Source organism: Malaclemys terrapin, chromosome 11 (genome assembly GCF_027887155.1).
Source record: "Malaclemys terrapin pileata isolate rMalTer1 chromosome 11, rMalTer1.hap1, whole genome shotgun sequence".
Taxonomy (NCBI): domain Eukaryota; kingdom Metazoa; phylum Chordata; order Testudines; family Emydidae; genus Malaclemys; species Malaclemys terrapin.
The window spans coordinates 9,758,721-9,779,010 of NC_071515.1; the positions used below are offsets into that span (position 1 = coordinate 9,758,721).

A 20,290-nucleotide genomic window follows, 5' to 3' on the forward strand; every position below is an offset into this window, starting at 1 on the left:
AGAGCCTTCCCATGGATTGGTGGGTGGGAAGAGACAAGCGTCTCTTTGCCAACCCTTGAAGACCGAGGGGTTAGGAGGTACAGGCCAGCCAGTTATCCCCTAAAAGGGGGAGGGCATAGGAGATCATTTTTGTCCCCTCTATCCCCAGCCCAAGGAGACAAACAAGAAGATCAATTGTGTAGCCAGAATTTGAGGAAGGCTCCTGGCCCTACATCTGTCAAATGGGAGCAGCGTTGTGGAACGGAGGGTCCAGGATGGGCCTTACAAGAGTTTTGAACTCCACCCCCAGCAATTTCAAATTGTTCCCTCTTGTACTTTTCTCATTTGGCTGTGAACGTTTAGCACAGCTCCTCGCTGTACAACCAGCGTACGGGTCATTTAAAAATGTTTAAACTTGTCTGTCTTGCCTTTTGATGGAGGGAACAAATCCAAACCAGTTGGGGCATGCTGCTCCCATTAGCCCGTGCATATGGAACACTTCACATAGCAAACAGTTTGGAACAGAATCCTGGATCTTAACACTCCTGACCCCAGGAGAGGCTCAACCTGAAAAGGCACTTGGTGGCCTAGGCTTATAGGTAGTTTTAAAGATTGCTGTGCACAGGTCTTGTACAGCAGGTGGCCTGGGAAGAGACTATGGACCAAACATTGAACATGGTGCCAGCAGGGAAATCAGGTAGTGTTTGTAATGTTTATTTCTATTTTTCTGTTGCTAACAGTTGGCTTTCAGCTGAAACTGTTACTTTTTAATTCAGCATCAAAGAATTAACCCTAAAAGCCACCCAAACTGACCTTCATGAATGCCCTCCACCATGGCCTATGCAGTGGGAGAAGGGGAGAGGTGCATTAAATGAAAGAGTCTGTTTGATTTCCAGGAGGCATGGGAGGAAATCCTCAGGCACACTGTTTTGAAAGTCGTTTTATATTTTGCATAGCCTGACGGATTGATTCAGTCCATGTGTCCCTTGTACGAGGTCCAGGAGGCTGTTTTCTCCTTTCTGGTGGCAATGCTTCCCAGCCAGGGGGCCTCTGGCTTTGAATGCCACAGTAAAACAAGTCATAAGATTATAGCCCCACTTTCAGAGCCTTCATTCTCCAGCTAGTCTGAATGACTCGAACAGGTGACTGATTTAACCGCTTTGCTGTACACTTGTCTCCGTGGCAGTTGTCATAGGGTCGGCCTGCGACACTTAGTCAGTCTGGCAGAGCTGAGGAAGCCAGACCATGCACAGGTGTAGAGCCACAGGCAGGGATATGGGCTGCAGAGCAGTGCTGCTGCGATGAATTAGTTGTGCCCTTCAGTTCTTGCTCCATGTGTCTCCCAGCTGAGTGGGCATTCAATGGCGCATTCCTTTTGATTTCTTTTCAGTCAGACATCATCTACCAGAGTGTGTTTGAGCTGATCCACACGGACGATCGAGCCATGTTCCAGTGCCAGCTGCATTGGTCCCTAAACCTGCCTCCATACAAGGAACCGGAGCGAGGCACAACCGGTGAGTGACCAGGGCTGAGGGAACGCAAGACTGTTTGTGCAGTGAGAGCCGTGACTACTGCTGCCTCAATGAGCTCTACAGGAAAAGCCCCATGGAGACTGACAAGCCTAAAGTGCTAAAGCAAACAAGGGCTGTAAAGCAATCCCTGCAATCCCATTGGGAACCCTGGCCTGACATTAGAGCCCAGCCTATGAAAGGCCGGGGAGGGGGGAGAGCTGGCAATGCAATTTGTGGCTGCTTTGAGCAAGATGCTGTTCTGAAGAAAACTTATTCTTAGTGAGAGAATCAAATCTGTTTTGATGGGCTATGGAGAGCCAGGCCAGTTAGAAAGGTCAAGGAATGGAGGAGCCAATAAACTCGCGCCAGTGTGTCTAAGCTGGATCTACCAGCTTGTTTAAAATGGAAACAAAATCTCGAGAGAGAGAGCCAAACCCACTCTTCCCTTCTCAGGGTGGTGCAGGGTTTCCATTCATGGCCTCCCACAGAATGGGAAGCTAGACCTCCACATATGGCTCTGAGAAGAGAGGGGTAAGAGCCAGGGTATAATATCTCTTTGGCTCCATGCCTGACCAGTGCCCATCAGAATCAGTGGGAGTCTCTGTCCCAAGAAAACCTTGAAAAAATCATGAGGCAGCACCTAGATCTGATGCATAAGATTGACTTTCCATCAGCATGATGGTGGCACTGCTGCCCACCCAGAACATCTCATGGCCTTTCCAAACAGACCCCCATACACTGAGCAAGCAGGGACGGCAGCATAGATCCCTGTGAACCAAAGGAACCATTGCACAACTCCACCTCTGGCAGCTCCTACGGGGAAGACTCACCACAACACCGAATCATACCATTTAAGGCCAGAACTGAGCACCATCTAGTGTGACTTCCTGTATGTCACAGGCCAACACCAGCACCTGTACACTAAACCCAGCAACCAAAATTAGACTAAAGCGTGACAGTCCATGGTCTGCACAGGCAGAGAATCGGAAGGACCGAGGTGCATCAGTGCCCGAGTCCTCATAGTGGCAGGGAATGTTCTCCTGCCTGGCCCTTCCAGAGGCTTCAAAAGAGCCAACAATGCTTCTTGGGCAACAGGGTGAAGGCTGGCTAAGAGCTGACAATGCCTGAGCCCTGTCCATCCCTAGGAGATCATCCATAGAAAAGACCAACAGAGTCCTAGGCCATATTCAGGCTGAAAACCTGAAGGACTCAGATGAAACTCAAGTCACCTGGCTACATCTTTCAGAATGACCCTTCCAGCCAAAGGGAAGGTTTGAGATGGGGCAGCAATGCCCAAGGTGAATCATGTTCAACAGGCTCATCATTGCACCTCAAATGGCTCAACAGAATGAGGAACTAGCGCGAAGGGTACATCTACACAGCAGGTGGGAGGGCACTTCCCCATGTGGGTACACAGACGTGTGCCAACTCTGCTGGAAAATAGCAGTGTGGCCATGGTGGCACAGGCAAGGGCTCGTGCATACCACCTGAGTACAAACCTACCCCACCCTGGGTACATACTCAGGTGACTACACACCCTTGGAAGCACCCTTCGAGCTGGGGTGTAGACATGCCCTAAGATAGTAGAAAAGGCTTGCTGATGTAGCCATACTGGTATAACTATATTGACAAATCCTTCTCGTGTCGATGCAGCTTATACCAGCTAAAGTGTGCATTTGCTGATATAGTTTTTATTGTATTTACACTAGGACTTTTGTCAGTGTAGATATGTCATAAAAAAATCACCTGCTAACCCTCATTACTGTACTGACAAATATCTAATGCTGGCCTGGCCTTACTCTGCATTTCCTATGCTTGTGTAGATCAAGACCATGAGAGAATTTACTCCCAGGGGGCTTTTTAGAATTGAAGCTCTCTTTAGTAACAAAAAAGAGAGACCAACAGCGAATATGTGTTCTCCGTCATTGGCATCACTGTAGTCTGTGGTATATGCCTGTGAGGCAGGAATTGCTCCCTGTCTGCCTTTAAAGCCATGTTTATTACAACACTGATGAATTAGTGGCTAAATACTGTTTGAGATGCCTGCTAAAAATGCTTGCGGCACTAGCCCTGGGACTGACTGTAATCATGTATGTTTGGCCTTTTTTTTTTTTTTTTTTGAAATAGGAAAAAATTATCAGACCATATTATGGGCTGCTAATTTCTTCTGACAGATTTCACCACCTAATTTGAAGCTTCTGGATTCACATAAGCACATAAGCAGTCCACTGGATGTCTAGAGCTGATGTAAGAGAAAACAACTCTCTTGTCTTCATTGGCTGGCATCCACCTACCCGAGCTTAGATGATAGCCTGTAGGCCCCCATCCTGCAAAGACTTAAGCACGTGGATGCTGACTTCAGTGGTTACAAACAATATAGAAAGCTAAGCATGTGTCTCAGTCTTTGGAGAATCAGGGCCTTAGGGTGCGTCTATGTATATGCATGATACATTATTCACAGGCATGAAACTTTAAAAGGGCTGAATTAATTTCCAGTTTAATCAATTACAGCACCTTATTCTGTTCTGGAAGGAGACAGTGCCTGGCAAGCTTGATGCCAGATCATCCCTCTAAAGCCAAGGGACAGACCCCAGAAAAGAAGCACTTGTGCTGGGAATGCCAACTGACTCTCACACAGTGCTATAATTAGGGGTCTGCTCAGCTTCCAATGTGCTCGAGTGTCTTCTGAGAAGATGAACGGGATCGCTGCATGTGTATGGAGAGGAGAACAGGCTCCAAGAGGCTCGTTCATTCCAAACAGCATTGTCCAAGCCTTTCCTCCATGCCTGGTGGACATTAAGGACTCAGCATAACAGGAATTTTCTGAAGTGATTTCAAACCAGATGAATACATTCTCTCTTGTTTTGATTTGGTTTCCCAGCCATGCCTCATGTAGACAGCAGCACCACCACCATGGATGACCCCCAGCACCTGCCACCTGAGAATTCCTCCTTCTTAGAAAGAAGCTTCATCTGTCGCTTCCGTTGCTTGTTGGACAACTCCTCGGGATTCCTGGTAATCCAGCCAGCAAGGCATTTGGGCTCGGATCCCCAGAGAGATTTAGGCACCTACCTCTCAATGGGAGCTAGGTGCTTAAATGCCTTTGAGGATCTAGGTCTTGCTCCCTTGCTGCACTTGCCCCATGACAGCCCCACCCCCGGGAATAGACTCTGAGCCTGGCTTCTCGAGTAGGTGCTAGTTTCTGCTGTGGGGTGGTGCAAACCTGACCAGAGTTGCTGGGGAGTATTGGGATATTTCCCCATTCATGCCACGCTGTGGGGAGTCCACAGAACTCTGCCAGGCTCAAGCTTTCTCTGGACATTGGGATTTTGAGATGAGACAGTAAGAGGAAGGATGGCCTGGTGGCCAAGGCCCTGCCCTGAACCTCAGAAGAACCATGTTCAACTCTCTGTGTGTCCTGGGGCAAATCTCACTGTGCCTCTGTTTCTCATATGCCCAGTAGGGATAGTGGCAGTGTCTTATCATCTGTGAAACAGGGATAATTTCCCCCAGCTCACGAGGGATATATTCAGTAATGTCTGTGTGGTGCCCAGATGCTACAGTGGTGGGGAGTTGAATGGAGAGATTTTGATATGAATGATCCATGTCACTAGTGTATATCTTTGTCATCCCCACTTTTTTCCTTCTTCCCCAAAGGCCTTGAATTTCCACGGCCGTTTGAAATTCCTCCATGGGCAGCAAAAGAGAACAGAAGATGGGACCCTCAGGCCTCCCCAGCTGGCTCTGTTTGCCATCGCAACTCCGCTCCAACCGCTTTCTATCCTGGAGCTTCGAACCAAGACCTTCATCTTCCAAACAAAACACAAGCTGGACTTTACCCCCGTGGCCTGTGATTCAAGGTATGGCACAGAGTCGGGGCCAAGATGCCACATGCTCACAGCTCTCGTTAAGTTTGCTGAGGATATAGGCAGACATCATATTATAGCTGCTAGTACTGCTGTTGTAAAACAGAGAAAACAGTAGATTGTAACCCTGGCCAAATGCCAGATTAAATGAATAGAGAAAAGAAAATCTCCTATGCAAACTTTGTCCCGTTGCATTACAAATAACTTGCATTAAACATAATGACGTTCAAAGGGACATCATCAGGTTAAAACCAACTGTGTCTCAAAACAGATTTCCAGCTATCGGCATAGGCTGGGATTATCACAGCAACATAAAGAAGTTAAGTGCCTGTCCATGGGCCAGCTGCCTCCTAAGAGCTTGCTCATGGCCTGCGGTCACTCTGCAGCATCCCTGCCTCGGTTTCCCTTTTCTTCAGTTCTGGCCTATAACTCAAATTATCAGAAAAACTCTTCTCAAGTTCAGCAGTTCTCCCTAGACTCCCAAAACAGAGTTCTCAAATCTTCCACATGTTCCCACTCCTAGTCTTTCCCGCCAGACCTTCTCTGCCTCATCTTTCCTTTAAAGACTCAGGGTCCCCGCCCAGAGGCTGCTTATGCTCAGCAGCCTCTGTAGTCTTTCCCATTTCCCACTGTAGTCTCTCAGTTCCCACCTGCTTCCTCTGGGTTGCCTGCTGGAGCCTATTTCCACCCAGCAGCCATTCCCTGCCTTGGCAGGCATCTGCTGAAATCTCTCCCTCAGCCTCACTCGTGTTCTTTCCCTCTGTGAGTAAGCAAGCTAAGCAAGCGTGCAGACATGGGACCCCCTGCTTCCTGCTGCTCCTTATCGAAGAATCAGCTCCTCCAAACCCTGCTGGTTCCACTAATGAAACCCCACACCCCATCCCAGCTGTGGAAGGCAGGGCTAATTGTATGGGCCTGGCCAGCTCCAGGCCTCTGGCTGTTAAAGGGGCTGGCCACCCTGTTACAGTGCCCAGCTGCCACTGAAATGCAGTCAGAGTTGGGCAGCTAACTCAGGCTCCTTTGAAAACCCAGTCACGGTTATTTAAGAGCATTACTTTTACTTTACAATTATTATTGCTCTTCTACCTTGTCCTTCCATGTAGAAGGCATCTTGCTACAAATGCTCAGCTTGGAGAACATCCAGAAACATCTTTAAAGCAGTGGTCCCCAAACTGTGGGGAGTGCCCCCTAGGGAGGAACATTTGGGGGGGTATGTAGTGGGCCAGCCCCTACAAGTAGCAGGGAGGGAGCACCATGCTTCTGTCCCCGCTCTGCTCCCAGACCAACTCCACCCCCAGCCTTGCTCCTCCCCCAACCCTGTTCAATCCCCAGTCCCGCTCTGTCTCCAGCCCCGGGCCAGCCCCCATAGGGATTGGGGAGGGAGCACCATGCTTCCAGGCCAGATCCGCCCACAGTTCCACTCCACCCTCAACCCCAGCTCCACCCCCATCCCAGCTCTGCTGTCATTCCCTCTCCATCCCAGACCAGCAACTCCCCGATCCCCAGTTCCGCCCCAGGCTCTGCCTTCAGCCCAAGCTCCTCTGCTGAGGGAGCCTTGGCTGTGCAGTAATGGGTGGGGGGGAGCACAGAATCATAGAATCATAGAATATCAGAGTTGGAAGGGACCTCAAGAAGTCATCTAGTCCAACCCCCTGCTCAAAGCAGGACCAATTCCCAGCTAAATAATCCCAGCCAGGGCTTTGTCAAGCCGGGCCTTAAAAACCTCCAAGGAAGGAGACTCCACCACCTCCCTAGGTAACGCATTCCAGTGTTTCACCACCCTCCTAGTGAAATAGTTTTTCCTGATATCCAACCTGGACCTCCCCCACTGCAACTTGAGACCATTGCTCCTTGTTCTGTCATCTGCCACCACTGAGAACAGCCGAGCTCCATCCTCTTTGGAACCCCCCTTCAGGTAGTTGAAGGCTGCTATCAAATCCCCCCCTCATTCTTCTCTTCTGGAGACTAAACAATCCAAGTTCCCTCAGCCTCTCCTCATAAGTCATGTGCTCCAGACCCCTAATCATTTTTGTTGCCCTCCGCTGGACTCTTTCCAATTTTTCCACATCCTTCTTGTAGTGTGGGGCCCAAAACTGGACACAGTATTCCAGATGAGGCCTCACCAATGTCGAATAAAGGGGAATGATCACGTTCCTCGATCTGCTGGCAATGCCCCTACTTATACAGCCCAAAATGCCGTTAGCCTTCTTGGCAACAAGAGCACACTGTTGACTCATATCCAGCTTCTCGTCCACTGTGACCCCCTAGGTCCTTTTCTGCAGAACTGCTACCTAGCTATTCGGACCCTAGTCTGTAGCAGTGCATGGGATTCTTCCGTCCTAAGTGCAGGACTCTGCACTTGTCCTTGTTGAACCTCATCAGGTTTTTTTCGGCCCAATCCTCTAATTGGTCTAGGTCCCTCTGTATCCGATCCCTACCCTCTAGTGTATCTACCACACCTCCTAGTTTAGTGTCATCTGCAAACTTGCTGAGAGTGCAGTCCACACCATCCTCCAGATCATTAATAAAGATGATGAGATTCCATTACTGGTAAGGGGACACAAGTGGGAAAGTTTGCGCACCATTGGTCTAAAGACAGAGGTGCAGGGAGAACGTACTGAAGATGACTCTTCCCAACTGTTTTTCCGTGAAGTGAGCAGAGTTGGATGGGACTTTTTGGCTGGAACATTTTTCTGCTGGAAAATGTTGATTTGTTGAAATCAAAACATTCTACAGGAACTTGACAAAATTTCAGTGGACCCAGCCAGGGTTCAATCCAAAACGTGGTTCATATGAGCTCAGATGTCCTGCTCTTCAGCAGCCAGCCCGCTGGGCTGAATGGGAGCTGATTGGCTAGAAACCCAGGCTCAGATGCTGGCAGTTCCTTGACAGCCCAGGCTTCCAGGATCCGCAGTCTGGGGTAGCTGGCTGGGCAGGCCCCAGCTCCCAGGCTCCCCGAGGAGTTAGGAGGCTGGTTTCCTGTCAAGGGCAGCTCCCTGAGGACCGGGGCAGCCCAGCAGGATGGCTCCTTGGATAGGCAGGTTGCCTAGTTTCCCAGCTGGGGCAAAAACAATGAGGGGTCCTTGTGGCACCTGAGAGACTAACAAATGTATTTGGGCATAAGCTTTCGTGGGCTAAACCCACTTCATCAGATGCATAAATACACAGCACATGAAAAGATGGGAGTTGGTTTACCAAGTGGGAGGATCCGTGCTAACGAGCCAATTCAATTAACAGTAGAATACCAAGGGAGGAAAAGGGAAGAATACCAAGGGGCAGTCATTCTGCAATACCTGTAAATACCAGCTGGGGCAGTCATTCTGCAAAAAAATTTGAGTTGATTTTTCTTTGGTTTGTTTTACCCTGCTGGCGACTGAAACATTTTCAAAATCCCAGAATTTTTCACAGAATGGAAAATGCCTCTCTGCTCAGATGGAGGGATAGATAAGCCCACCATAGTTTTCCCTGTTATCAGATAACTGCACAGATTAGGTTAAGCCCTAGCTAGTGGACCCACATAGCTGTGTTCTGCATTCATCCTTGGTCCTAAAAGTTCCATGAATTCCATTTCTTTTTTTGTTTGTTTTATGTTACAGAGGTAAAGTTGTGCTGGGATACACAGAAACTGAGCTCTGCATGAGAGGCTCCGGGTACCAGTTTGTCCATGCCGCAGACATGATGCACTGTGCAGAGAATCATGTGAAAAGTGAGTTTGGGGCCGAGTTGTAAGATCAAAGATCCCAACTCAGCTAACATGATTGTATTGTCCTATTTTATGCAGGTCTGGTCTACTCAGGGAAAATTACTGGCATAATTATACCAGCATAATTATAGTTCTTTGTATGCTAGTCCCTTTGTGTATTCCACATGTGGGTGTGCGCCACGCGACTGAGTCTGGAAGTTTTTCCAGGCAGTGTCCAATGACCTGCATATGCACAGTATCTTCCCTCGTGCTTCCCAACAGAAGGTATAGGGGGCAGTGCGGGTCGATACCTCTCCAGTTCCCTCTTATGGCCGCATGGCGTGAGTCAGAATCCTGTCCTCCTTCGCTCTTGCAATCTCAAGAAGAGTTATGGTACATATTGGCTACAAATAATTATCCTGTAGTTTAGAAATCTTAGTTGTATGTCATATAGTTTAGAACAGCTTAGTAAACCCCTCCCCCCAGTCGGGGACTGTCTTTGTCTTGGGGACTATGCCCAGGTTCCTGGGCTTCAAGAACTGCATCTCCTGCCTCCGCTCTTTTTCTGTCAGCGATGATCAACGGTGACTCTACTGTCTGGGTGAGGCGCATAGGTCTGAGAAGTGTCCTTCCTGCCCAGAACAAGAGAGGACCAAGGAAGGACTCAGGCTGAAGAAGCACCTAATGGAAGAAGCTTTGAGGCCCTGCTTTGATCTGTGCCAGAGGGACCTCCCTGTACTTTGGCTTCAGCTGACCAGCAATGCCCCTCCAAGCACGAGCCATGGAGCAGAACCACTGGCACCAAAGCCCAAGGACTCAGGACACAGGGCTCCCCATGTGAATAAGAAACACACTCATGGGCATAAGGGCAGATCCCCGCAGTGGACTGCCCACAAGGAACATGTTTGCTCCCCAAGCCATGCCTGGTCAGGTGAGACGTCGTATACAGATCCCATGGAACTGGCGCCAAAGCCCCCTGCGCTGGAGGATAAGGCAAAGAAGAAAAGGGATCCATCAGTCCCAACAGTGAGCACAGTACCGGGTCAGAAAGACAGGCCAATCCCATCCATGAGTGCAGGTCCAGATGTACCATTGGTACTGCCTCGGCAATTCAGAGAGTGGCCAGCTCTGATGGATAAAGCGGGTCCCTCTGGTGCCTTAGTGGGAACTCCGCAGACTCTGGGCTTACAGAGAATTTTCTGACACCAGAGGATGTCTTTCTCCCCCACCCACAGTCTCCACTTCTGTCGGACCCTGCAGTTCTCAGGGAAGTTCTTAGCTGGGAGGCCAAACTGTTGTTGCTGTCACAGGAGAGACCCCATCCCGATCCATCGGACAGGAGCATCTCAGTACTGACAGCACCACCATTTCTGATGGAACCATCTTCAGACTCGGAGGAGTCAGAGGCAATAGCTCCACCGATATCTCCAGGAAGGTGCAGGAGCCTAGACAGACAGCCACAGCACCCCGATCCTCTTGACTACGACACCCCCCTGCCCAGGGACACCTGGTCATTTCCCTTGGGTATCACCACAACCGATAAATCCCTCCTTCTGGCTGTACTGGGGCCCCTGGGATTCTCATAGCAGATGCCCAGAACTTTCACAAGGGTCCTACCATTCTTCCCCCTCTCGTCAACCAGTTCCATCCGTGTATGAGGAGGAAGAAACAGTGCCGGTACTGCCAGTTCTGACCGGAGCCTCCTCATGACTGGACGACGTGGTCATCCAGTTGCCACCCTCTCTCTTCAAGATCTAGTCCAAAGGGTGGCCGATGACTTGCAAATCCCACCGCAGGAGGCCTAGGGCCCCTAACACCATCTCCTGGACATCTTACAGCCACAGGGACCATCCCATCCAATAAATGAGGTCATCCTGGGACCGGCTAGAACGGTTTGGCCTGCTCCAGCATTGAGTAACCCCACCCTGCAGTGAGCCGAGAGGCATTGTTTTGTACTGCCCTGTGAGGTAGCAGGGCTCCCTGGCCACTCTCCTCCCCTCCCCCCGGTCCCACTGTCTGTTGTTTGCCTTCTTTTCTCCCCCAGTTGGCAGCACTTGGGGGAGTTCTCTGAGGCAACCGCACATGGGCAGAGGGTTGGCTCCTCCTTTTTCCTTCCCCTTGCAAAAGAGGAGGATCTGCCTGGAAAGAGGGCCAGTCTCTCAGACAGCCCCTGGATATTCAGCTCTAAGGGGTTAAAATCCTAGAGTCTATTGCTTCTATTGCTCCTTCACAGGGTTTGCCTTCTACCACTCTTCCTGGGGCATATTGCTTTGCTGTCAGTCAGGGCGGCTTCGGGAGTGGTGCATCTTGTGGCTGTTCCCTCCTTGGCTAGGACCAGCAGTCTTTGGGTGGAGCAGCCTTATTCCTGATCACTGCCCCTTCCTATGGTAAATTCCCCCTTTTAAGCTCCTCCTCCTCCAGGCTGAACAAGTCTTGAAGGTGCATCTTGTTACCATGGAACCGGCCCATAAGAACTCGTTAGTTTCCTTCATATCAGAGTGATGGTGTGTCCCTTCACATGCCTCACCCCTCAATATGGGAAGGCCATTTGGGGTTGGGTTGTCTCCATCGCCAATCTCCCGTGAAAAGAAATTGGGGTTTGTGTGGTCCTTTACCGCTCAGTGTTGTATTCGGAAACTATAGTGTTGTAGTGCAAGCTACCATTTCATCATAGGAGGGTTCATATCCCCCGTTGTCTGGATCCAGCATAGGGGCGCATAATCAGTGATCAGGGAAAAGGGGCTACACACCAAGTAATACCAATTAACTGCCCATTGGAAAGTTAATACTTCCTTGTCAATAACTGAGTACGACTTTTCCCTAGGGAATAGCTTCCTACTTAGGTATAGGACCAGGTGCTTTTCTCCTTCAAAGTCTTGTGAGAGGATGGCACTGAGACCAACATTCAAGGCATCTGTGTGTAGTATGAATTCCTGAGAAAAATCAGGGCTGAAGAGCACAGGTGCCCGGCAGAGTTGTGTTTTCAGTTTCCTGAATGCTTCCACGCATTTCCTATCATAATAGATTTTCTTAGGATTGTTGTCAGGGCTGGCCTTACCATGAGGCAAACTGAGGCCGCCTCAGGTGCCAGACTGGGGGAGGGGGGCGCCACTAGGACTCAGAGTGTAGAAAATTGTGTCTGCTGCTGGTGCATATGTATTCTCTCTGCTCTAGATGCACAAAGATGGTGGAGTGCTACGCTGGAGGAAGGAGGGCACAAGAGACATAACAGGCAGGCAGGAGAAAAGGTGAGAGGGAATAACAGAAAGCAGCAGGAGCTGCAGGGAGAGAGAGGAGGAGGAGCCTCTTATGTACTTCTCTAGCACCCCCAGGAGCCTGGACTGATTAACACCAGATTCTCAGGGAGCTTCCTGTTTCCTGCTGCTTCCCTGAACCCACTTGAGAAGAACAGGCGGTCAACTGAAATAATAGGAGCCAGTTAGGCCCTTAAGACACTGATATCTTCCCTCACTCAGGCCCTGCTACCAGTCTGCTTATTTGTCCCCTTCAATTGAGTGTTGAGAGCCACTATAGCTGGCACAGAACAGCAGTCGTGAGTGAAAGAATACTGCTTTTGTTGCAAACTCTTCCAGTCTAATGTTCCAGCCACATTGGGTACTACAGGAACAAAGGATGATCCAGGACTGAGGACCCACTTGAGCAGTAGCCTGCGGGACTTCCTTGTACTGCGTGGGCCACAGCAAGTGAAAAATTTCATGTTCCCCAAAGACAATGAAAATAGACGTTTCCATCCAACACATAACTGGCATGAAATCCCCAATGGTGACAAAGGGGAGAGGCCATGGCTTATCTACTCAAAAACCCAGAATGCTGCATACTGTTTTTGTTGCAAACTCTTCCAGTCTAATGTTCCAGCCACATTGGGTTCTACAGGAACAAAGAACTGGAAAAATCTGCTAGAAATCTGGCATGCCATGAGAAGGCAGCAAATCACCAGAGAGCATTCCATAGGTGGAAAGAGCTTGAGATGAGACTAAGGTTAAAGGCCACCATAGATGATCAGCATCAAGAGAAGATGCATCAGAGTCTCTTTACTGGCTAAATGTTCTGAAAGGGCCCATTGCCGTTGTGAGAATACTTGCTACCCAAAATCTAGCACTGCGTAGCACTTCAGATCAGCTGTATGTGCCAAACAATGGAAACTTTCTTAAAATTGTGGAGCTGATGGCTGAGTTTGATGCTGTACTCCAGGAGCATCTAAGAAGAGTCACCATCCAAGAAATGTACACACACCACTACCTTGAAAAAACAATTCAAAATGAGATCATACAATTACTGGTGGCAAAGGTGGCTCTCCAGGTTGTGGTGGATGCAGCTGATACTGCATCCCGGTCCTTGGCCACAGGTCTGGTCATTCATAGAGACTCTTGGCTCCAGTCATCAGGCTTCCTAGAGAGGTCCAAAATACTATTCAGGACCTCTCTTTTGATGAGGACAATCTGTTCAATGAAAAGACAGATGAGTCTCTGCATTCCCTGAAGGACTCGAGTTCCACCCTGAGGTCCCTGTGAATTTGCAGTCTAGTCCCCAGGAGAAAATATCCATAACAGCCCTTCAGACCACAGCTTCCTTCCTCATACTACCAGCATCCACCTGAACCTCATTGCCAGTGACCCAGATCTCAGAGAATCCTTTTCCAGGCCCCAACCCCTACCACAGGGGTAGTCAATTATTTTTTGTCAAGGTCCAGATTTCTTGGTCAAGGTATAGTCAAGGTCCAGACTCCAGAGAAAATAATAATTTTAAAAAATGATAACAATGATAAGTAAATAAAAAGATTTTGGGGTCTATTCAAAAGCTTTGAGTGGTCCAGATTTGGCCTGTGGGCCACCTATTGAGTACCCCTGTGCTGCCACATCCTCCACATTCTCCACTTACTTCCAACCGCAGGCCAAATTACACTTTTGACATACAGGTCAAGACCCGCATACCACCACCGATGCCACCTAAGGTGCCATCCATCATCTTTGGAGACCACCTTTCTTTTTTCACCCACAGTTGGAGCAAGATCACCATGGACAGTTGGATTCTAGAGATTATCTATCATGGATACTCCATAGAGTTCCTTTCCTTCACTCCTCACAAACCTCCCACCTGCCTCCCCCCCACCTCTGGGAGACCCCTCCAACCAATTGATTCCTCAACAAGAGATAGACTCCATATTACACTGGGGCGCAATAGAGAGTATCCCACCTCAATACCAGGGAAGAGGATTCTACTCCCTATATTTCCTCATCCTGGACCTTCGACAGCTGAATATCATTATCAGGAAAATGAAATTCAGGATGATTACACTGACATCATGGCCTTCAGGAGGGAGTGTGGTTCAGACACACATTTCCATGTGAAAAGCAACAGAGGGTCCTGTGGCACCTTTGAGACTAACAGAAGTACTGGGAGCATAAGCTTTCGTGGGTAAGAACCTCACTTCTTCAGATGCAAGTCATGGAAATCTCCAGAGGCAGGTATATATCAGTGTGGAGATAACGAGGTTAGTTCAATCAGGGAGGGTGAGGTGCTCTGCTAGCAGTTGAGGTGTGAACACCAAGGGAGGAGAAACTGTTTCTGTAGTTGGATAGCCATTCACAGTCTTTGTTTAATCCTGATCTGATGGTGTCAAATTTGCAAATGAACCGGAGCTCAGCAGTTTCTCTTTGGAGTCTGGTCCTGAAGTTTTTTTGCTGTAAGATGGCAACCTTTACATCTGCTATTGTGTGGCCAGGGAGGTTGAAGTGTTCTCCTACAGGTTTTTGTATATTGCCATTCCTGATGTCTGACTTGTGTCCATTTATCCTCTTGCGTAGTGACTGTCCAGTTTGGCCAATGTACATAGCAGAGGGGCATTGCTGGCATATGATGGCATATATAACATTGGTGGACGTGCAGGTGAATGAGCCGGTGATGTTGTAGCTGATCTGGTTAGGTCCAGTGATGGTGTTGCTGGTGTAGATATGTGGGCAGAGTTGGCATCGAGGTTTGCTGCATGGGTTGGTTCCTGAGTTAGAGTTGTTATGGTGCGGTGCGTGGTTGCTGGTGAGAATATGCTTAAGGTTGGCAGGTTGTCTGTGGGCGAGGACTGGCCTGCCTCCCAAGGTCTGTGAAAGTGAGGGATCATTGTCCAGGATGGGTTGTAGATCACTGATGATGCGTTGGAGAGGTTTAAGCTGAGGACTGTAGGTGATGGCCAATGGAGTTCTGTTGGTTTCTCTTCTGGGCCTGTCTTAAAGCAGGAGGCTTCTGGGTACACGTCTGGCTCTGTTGATTTGTTTCTTTATTTCCTTGTGTGGGTATCGTAGTTTTGAGAATGCTTGGTGAAGATCTTGTAGGTGTTGGTCTCTGTCTGAGGGGTTGGAGCAGATGCGATTGTACCTCAGTGCTTGGCTGTAGACAATGGATCGTGTGGTGTGACCCGGGTGGAAGCTGGAGGCATGAAGGTAGGCGTAGCGGTCGGTGGGTTTTCGGTATAGGGTGGTGTTAATATGGCCATCGCTTATTTGTACGGTGGTGTCCAGGAAGTGGACCTCCCGTGTAGATTGGTCCAGGCTGAGGTTGATGGTGGGGTGGAAGCTGTTGAAAGCATGGTGGAATTCTTCCAGGGCCTCCTTCCCATGGGTCCAGATGATGAAGATGTCATCAGTATAGCGTAGGTAGAGAAGGGGCATGAGTGGACGAGAGCTGAGGAAGCGTTGTTCCAGGTCAGCCATAAAAATGTTGGCATATTGTGGGGCCATGCGGGTGCCCATAGTGGTGCCACTGGTCTGGAGGTATATATTGTCACCAAATTTGAAATAATTGTGCGTGAGGATAAAGTCACAGAGCTCAGCAATAAGTTGTGCTGTGTCATCATCAGGGATACTGTTCCTGACAGCTTGTATTCCATCTGTATGTGGGATGTTTGTGTAGAGAGCCTCTACATCCATGGTGGCTAGGATGGTGTTTTCTGGGAGGTCACCAATGCATTGTAGTTTTCTCAGGAAATCTGTGGTGTCACGGAGATAGCTGGGAGTGCTGGTGGCGTAGGGTCTGAGTAGGGAGTCCACATATCCAGACAGTCCTTCAGTGAGAGTGCCAATGCCCGAGATGATGGGGCATCCAGGATTTCCAGGTTTGTGGATCTTAGGTAGTAGATAGAATAACCCCGGTCGGGGCTCTAAGGGTATGTTGATTTGTTCCTGTGTTAGTGTAGGGAGTGTCCTGAGTAGATGGTGCAGTTTCTTAGTGTATTCCTCAGTGGGATCTGAGGAAAGCGGCCTGTAGAATTTGGTATTGGAGAGTTGTCTGGCAGCCTCCAGGTAGTCAGACCTGTTCATGATGACAACAGCACCTCCTTTATCCGCCTCTTTGATGATAATGTCAGGGTGGTTTCTGAGGCTGTGGATGGCATTGCGTTCTGCACGACTTAGGTTATGAGGCAAGCGATGTTGTTTTTCCACAATTTCTGCCTGTGCACGTCGGCGGAAGCATTCTATGTATAGGTCCAGACTGTCATTTCGACCCTCAGGAGGAGTCCATGTGGAGTTCTTCTTCCTGTGTTGTTGGTGGGAGGGTATCTGTGTATCAGTGCGCTGTTCAGTGTTATCATGAAAGTATTCTTTGAGTCGGAGGCGGCGAAAGTAGGCTTCCAGATCACCACAGAACTGTATCATGTTCGTGGGGGTGCTGGGGCAAAAGGAGAGTCCCCGAGATAGGACAGACTCTTCTGCTGGGTTGAGTGTGTAGCTGGATAAATTGACGATATTGCTGGGTGAGTTAGGGGTACCCCTGTTGTGGCCCCATGTGGCAGGTAGGATTTTAGACAGCTTACGGTCCTTTTTCCTTTGTAGAGAGGTGAAGTGTGTAATGTAGATCTCCTGTCTTATTTTAGTAAAGTCCGTTTGTGTGGAGGGTTGGTAATTTATGAGACTCTCCAGGTTGGAGAGCTCTTTCTTGATGTTTTTCTGTTTGCTGTATAGGATGCTGATCAGGTGGTTCCTCAGTTTCTTTGATAATGTATGGCATAATCTCTCACGGTGGTCTTTGCAGTATGTAGATAGCAATGGATTTTTCACCTTCAGTCCATTTGGTATGATGTCCATCCGTTTGCATTTGGAAAGGAAGATGATATCTGTCTGTATTTGTGCAAGTTTCTTCATGAGGTTGATAGATTTCCATTCCATACGGCTAAATGCAGTGCCTTGCATGGTGTCAAGTATCAGAGGGGTAGCCGTGTTAGTCTGAATCTGTAAAAAGCAACAGAGGGTCCTGTGGCACCTTTGAGACTAACAGAAGTACTGGGAGCATAAGCTTTCGTGGGTAAGAACCTCACTTCTTCAGATGCAAGTCATGGAAATCTCCAGAGGCAGGTATATATCAGTGTGGAGATAACGAGGTTAGTTCAATCAGGGAGGGTGAGGTGCTCTGCTAGCAGTTGAGGTGTGAACACCAAGGGAGGAGAAACTGTTTCTGTAGTTGGATAGCCATTCACAGTCTTTGTTTAATCCTGATCTGATGGTGTCAAATTTGCAAATGAACTGGAGCTCAGCAGTTTCTCTTTGGAGTCTGGTCCTGAAGTTTTTTTGCTGTAAGATGGCTACCTTTACATCTGCTATTGTGTGGCCAGGGAGGTTGAAGTGTTCTCCTACAGGTTTTTGTATATTGCCATTCCTGCCATTAGTCTCAAAGGTGCCACAGGACCCTCTGTTGCTTTTTACAGATTCAGACTAACACAGCTACCCCTCTGATATTTCCATGTGGACATTGACCCATCGCACAGGAGGTTATTATGGTTCAGGATTGGCCAGCAGTACTACCAATAAAGTGCCTTCCCCTTTGGCCTTGCAATAGCACCCAGGGTCTTCACAAAGGTGTTCATGTTAGTAGCAGCCTAAATGCGACACCAGTGACATACGGTGTTCCCATAGTTGGACAACTGGCTTCTGGTGGGACAATCCTGACAAGTGGTTGTCTTTGCAATAGAGACTCTTTGGTGCCTCCTTGCCACCTTATGTGCATAAACGAAGACAAGTCCACTTCGACACCCATACAAACAATACATGTCATAGGAGCAAGGCTGGACTCGATCTTGGCATGAGCTTTCCTTCCCATGGAAAAGTTTTGCATTATGAGCAGCCTGATTTCCCACATTACCCACAAGCCCCGAAGTATGGTTCATTGGTGCCTTTCCCTCTAGGGCCATATAGCCTCATATACCTCTGTGACACCTTTCAAAAGGCTCTGCTTGCGGGGCCTATAAGCTTGGCTCCACTTGACCTACCAGCTGACCAGGGACCACATCGCCTCCCCAGTCACCGTTCCCTCAGGATTGCTCGCCTCTCTTGCTTGGTGGTCAAACCCAAATAGTGTTGTGGTGGGGACCAGTTTCACTCCTTCTATACCGAGAGCCACCATTGTGACGGACATCTCCATTACAGGATGGGGCACTCATTTGTATCCTCACACAGCCCAGGACACATGAACACCACAGGAGGGCCAGACTGCATATAAACTCACTGGAACTCAGAGCAGTCTGCCTAGCCTGTGTAAATCCTATCAGACAATATAAACAAACAGGGAGGAGCGAGATCTCATCCCCTCTGTCTGGAGGCAGTCAGATGGGGGAACTGGTGTGTCAGAAATCAAGTTACCATACGGCCACTTACCTCCCTGGCACTCAGAACTCCCTAGAAGACAGACTAAGCAGAAGTCTCTCCACAGACCATGAATGGGAAATAAATGACGCAGTTCTGGCTAACATCCTTACGCGGTGAGGTACTACCTTATGGGGTACTCTTTGCATACCAGACGAACAGAAAACTTCCCATGTATTACTCCAGGGGAGCCAGAGGCAGTGACTCTCAGGGGGACGCTCTCCTGCTCCCCTAAACAGATGACCTCAGATACACCTTTCCCCCATTCCCCTCAGACTGCAATTTCTTCAGAAGATTTGCCAAGATAGAGCCACCTCCTAGCTCCCTATTCACCCAGACAATTCTAGTTTATGGATCTGCTAAGGCTGTCCATACGCCCGCCCATCATGATCTACCCATTCCAAGATCTCCTAACCCAACCTGAACTCACTCCACCTCACCACCTATTGTTTGGATGGGCATTGAAAATAGAATGCTCATGCTCTGCCTTTGTCCAGGAGATCCTTAACCAAAGCAGAAAAGATTTAACCAAAGTGTGCTACCAAGGCTAAATGGATTAATTTCTCAGGTTGGATGGATCACCACCACCAGTCCCTTGGCACAGTAGGCATTCCAATTATCCTCGACTATCTCCTTGCCCTAACATCAGGGCTTTTTTCAGCAAGAGTTCAAAAAGACTGAATATCTTAGAAAATATAGAAGATACACTGGGACTGAAGTTCAAATTAGTCCAACCTGGGAAAACCCACTGGCTTTCTCATGAGTGATCCTTGGCTGTTGTCTTAAAATTACTCCAGCCGCTATTACTGGCTTTGGAAAGTATCTACCAAGATGGGATGGGTCTAAGTAGTGAGGTTGGTGGATTACTTTTGCTACTACATTCAGAGAAGACTATTGCCATTCTCTCTCTCTCGTAAGTCTACTATTGAAACCACTTGGGTCATTAAACAATGCCATCCAGGCATCTGCTACAACAGTAGTAGATCTTTGTCCAGCAATAGAAGCTACATTTGGATCAATCAGAGAGCTATCCATAGTCCAGAAGTTGACTAATGAAGGCATTTATATTGAATCCTTAAGTGAAGAAGACAAGAAGTGTTTGTGTACTTTTTCAGTTGTCTTAACAGACTTATTCACCCACGAAAGCTTATGCTCCAATACTTCTGTTAATCTATAAAATGCCACAGGACTCTTTGTCGCTTTACAGACTTGATTCTTAAAAATCTACAACAGTGACTTCTAGATTCTACTCAACCTCTATGTAGCTTTTACAGATGCCTGTCCTATAAAACACCAACAGTTGAGTGGAGTGAGGCACTACCAGCAATGGGGCTGCCATGTGATCAGGACAGAATAGAAAATTTGAACACAGAGTGGAATATGATATGACAAATGAATTAAGATTTGACTTCAAATTCTTTTTTATCATCACTAGTGGCTCGACCCAATCTTTGTGTTCTGTTTCCTGGGATGAAAGAAGTAGGAATTCATCTCTTGCTACTCCCAGTCACAACAGCTACAGCTGAGCATTCTTTTTCATCATTGAATAGAATTTTGTGTTCTGAAAGAAGTCGCCTTCTGCCTGATCATGTGAATGAACTAATG

At 48.4% G+C, this 20,290-nt stretch overlaps 1 protein-coding gene across 5 annotated transcripts in view; it reads left to right on the forward strand.

Annotated features, from left to right (window-relative positions):
* LOC128845605 (aryl hydrocarbon receptor-like) overlaps nt 1–20,290 on the forward strand; it is a 135,618-nt gene that overhangs the window by 99,096 nt on the left and 16,232 nt on the right. For all 5 annotated transcript variants that reach the window (XM_054044436.1, XM_054044437.1, XM_054044438.1 and 2 more), the window contains exons 5-8: nt 1,370–1,493; nt 4,372–4,505; nt 5,148–5,350; nt 8,953–9,062. In XM_054044436.1, coding sequence (XP_053900411.1) covers nt 1,370–1,493; nt 4,372–4,505; nt 5,148–5,350; nt 8,953–9,062 — 571 coding nt within the window. The remainder of the gene's footprint in view (nt 1–1,369; nt 1,494–4,371; nt 4,506–5,147; nt 5,351–8,952; nt 9,063–20,290) is intronic.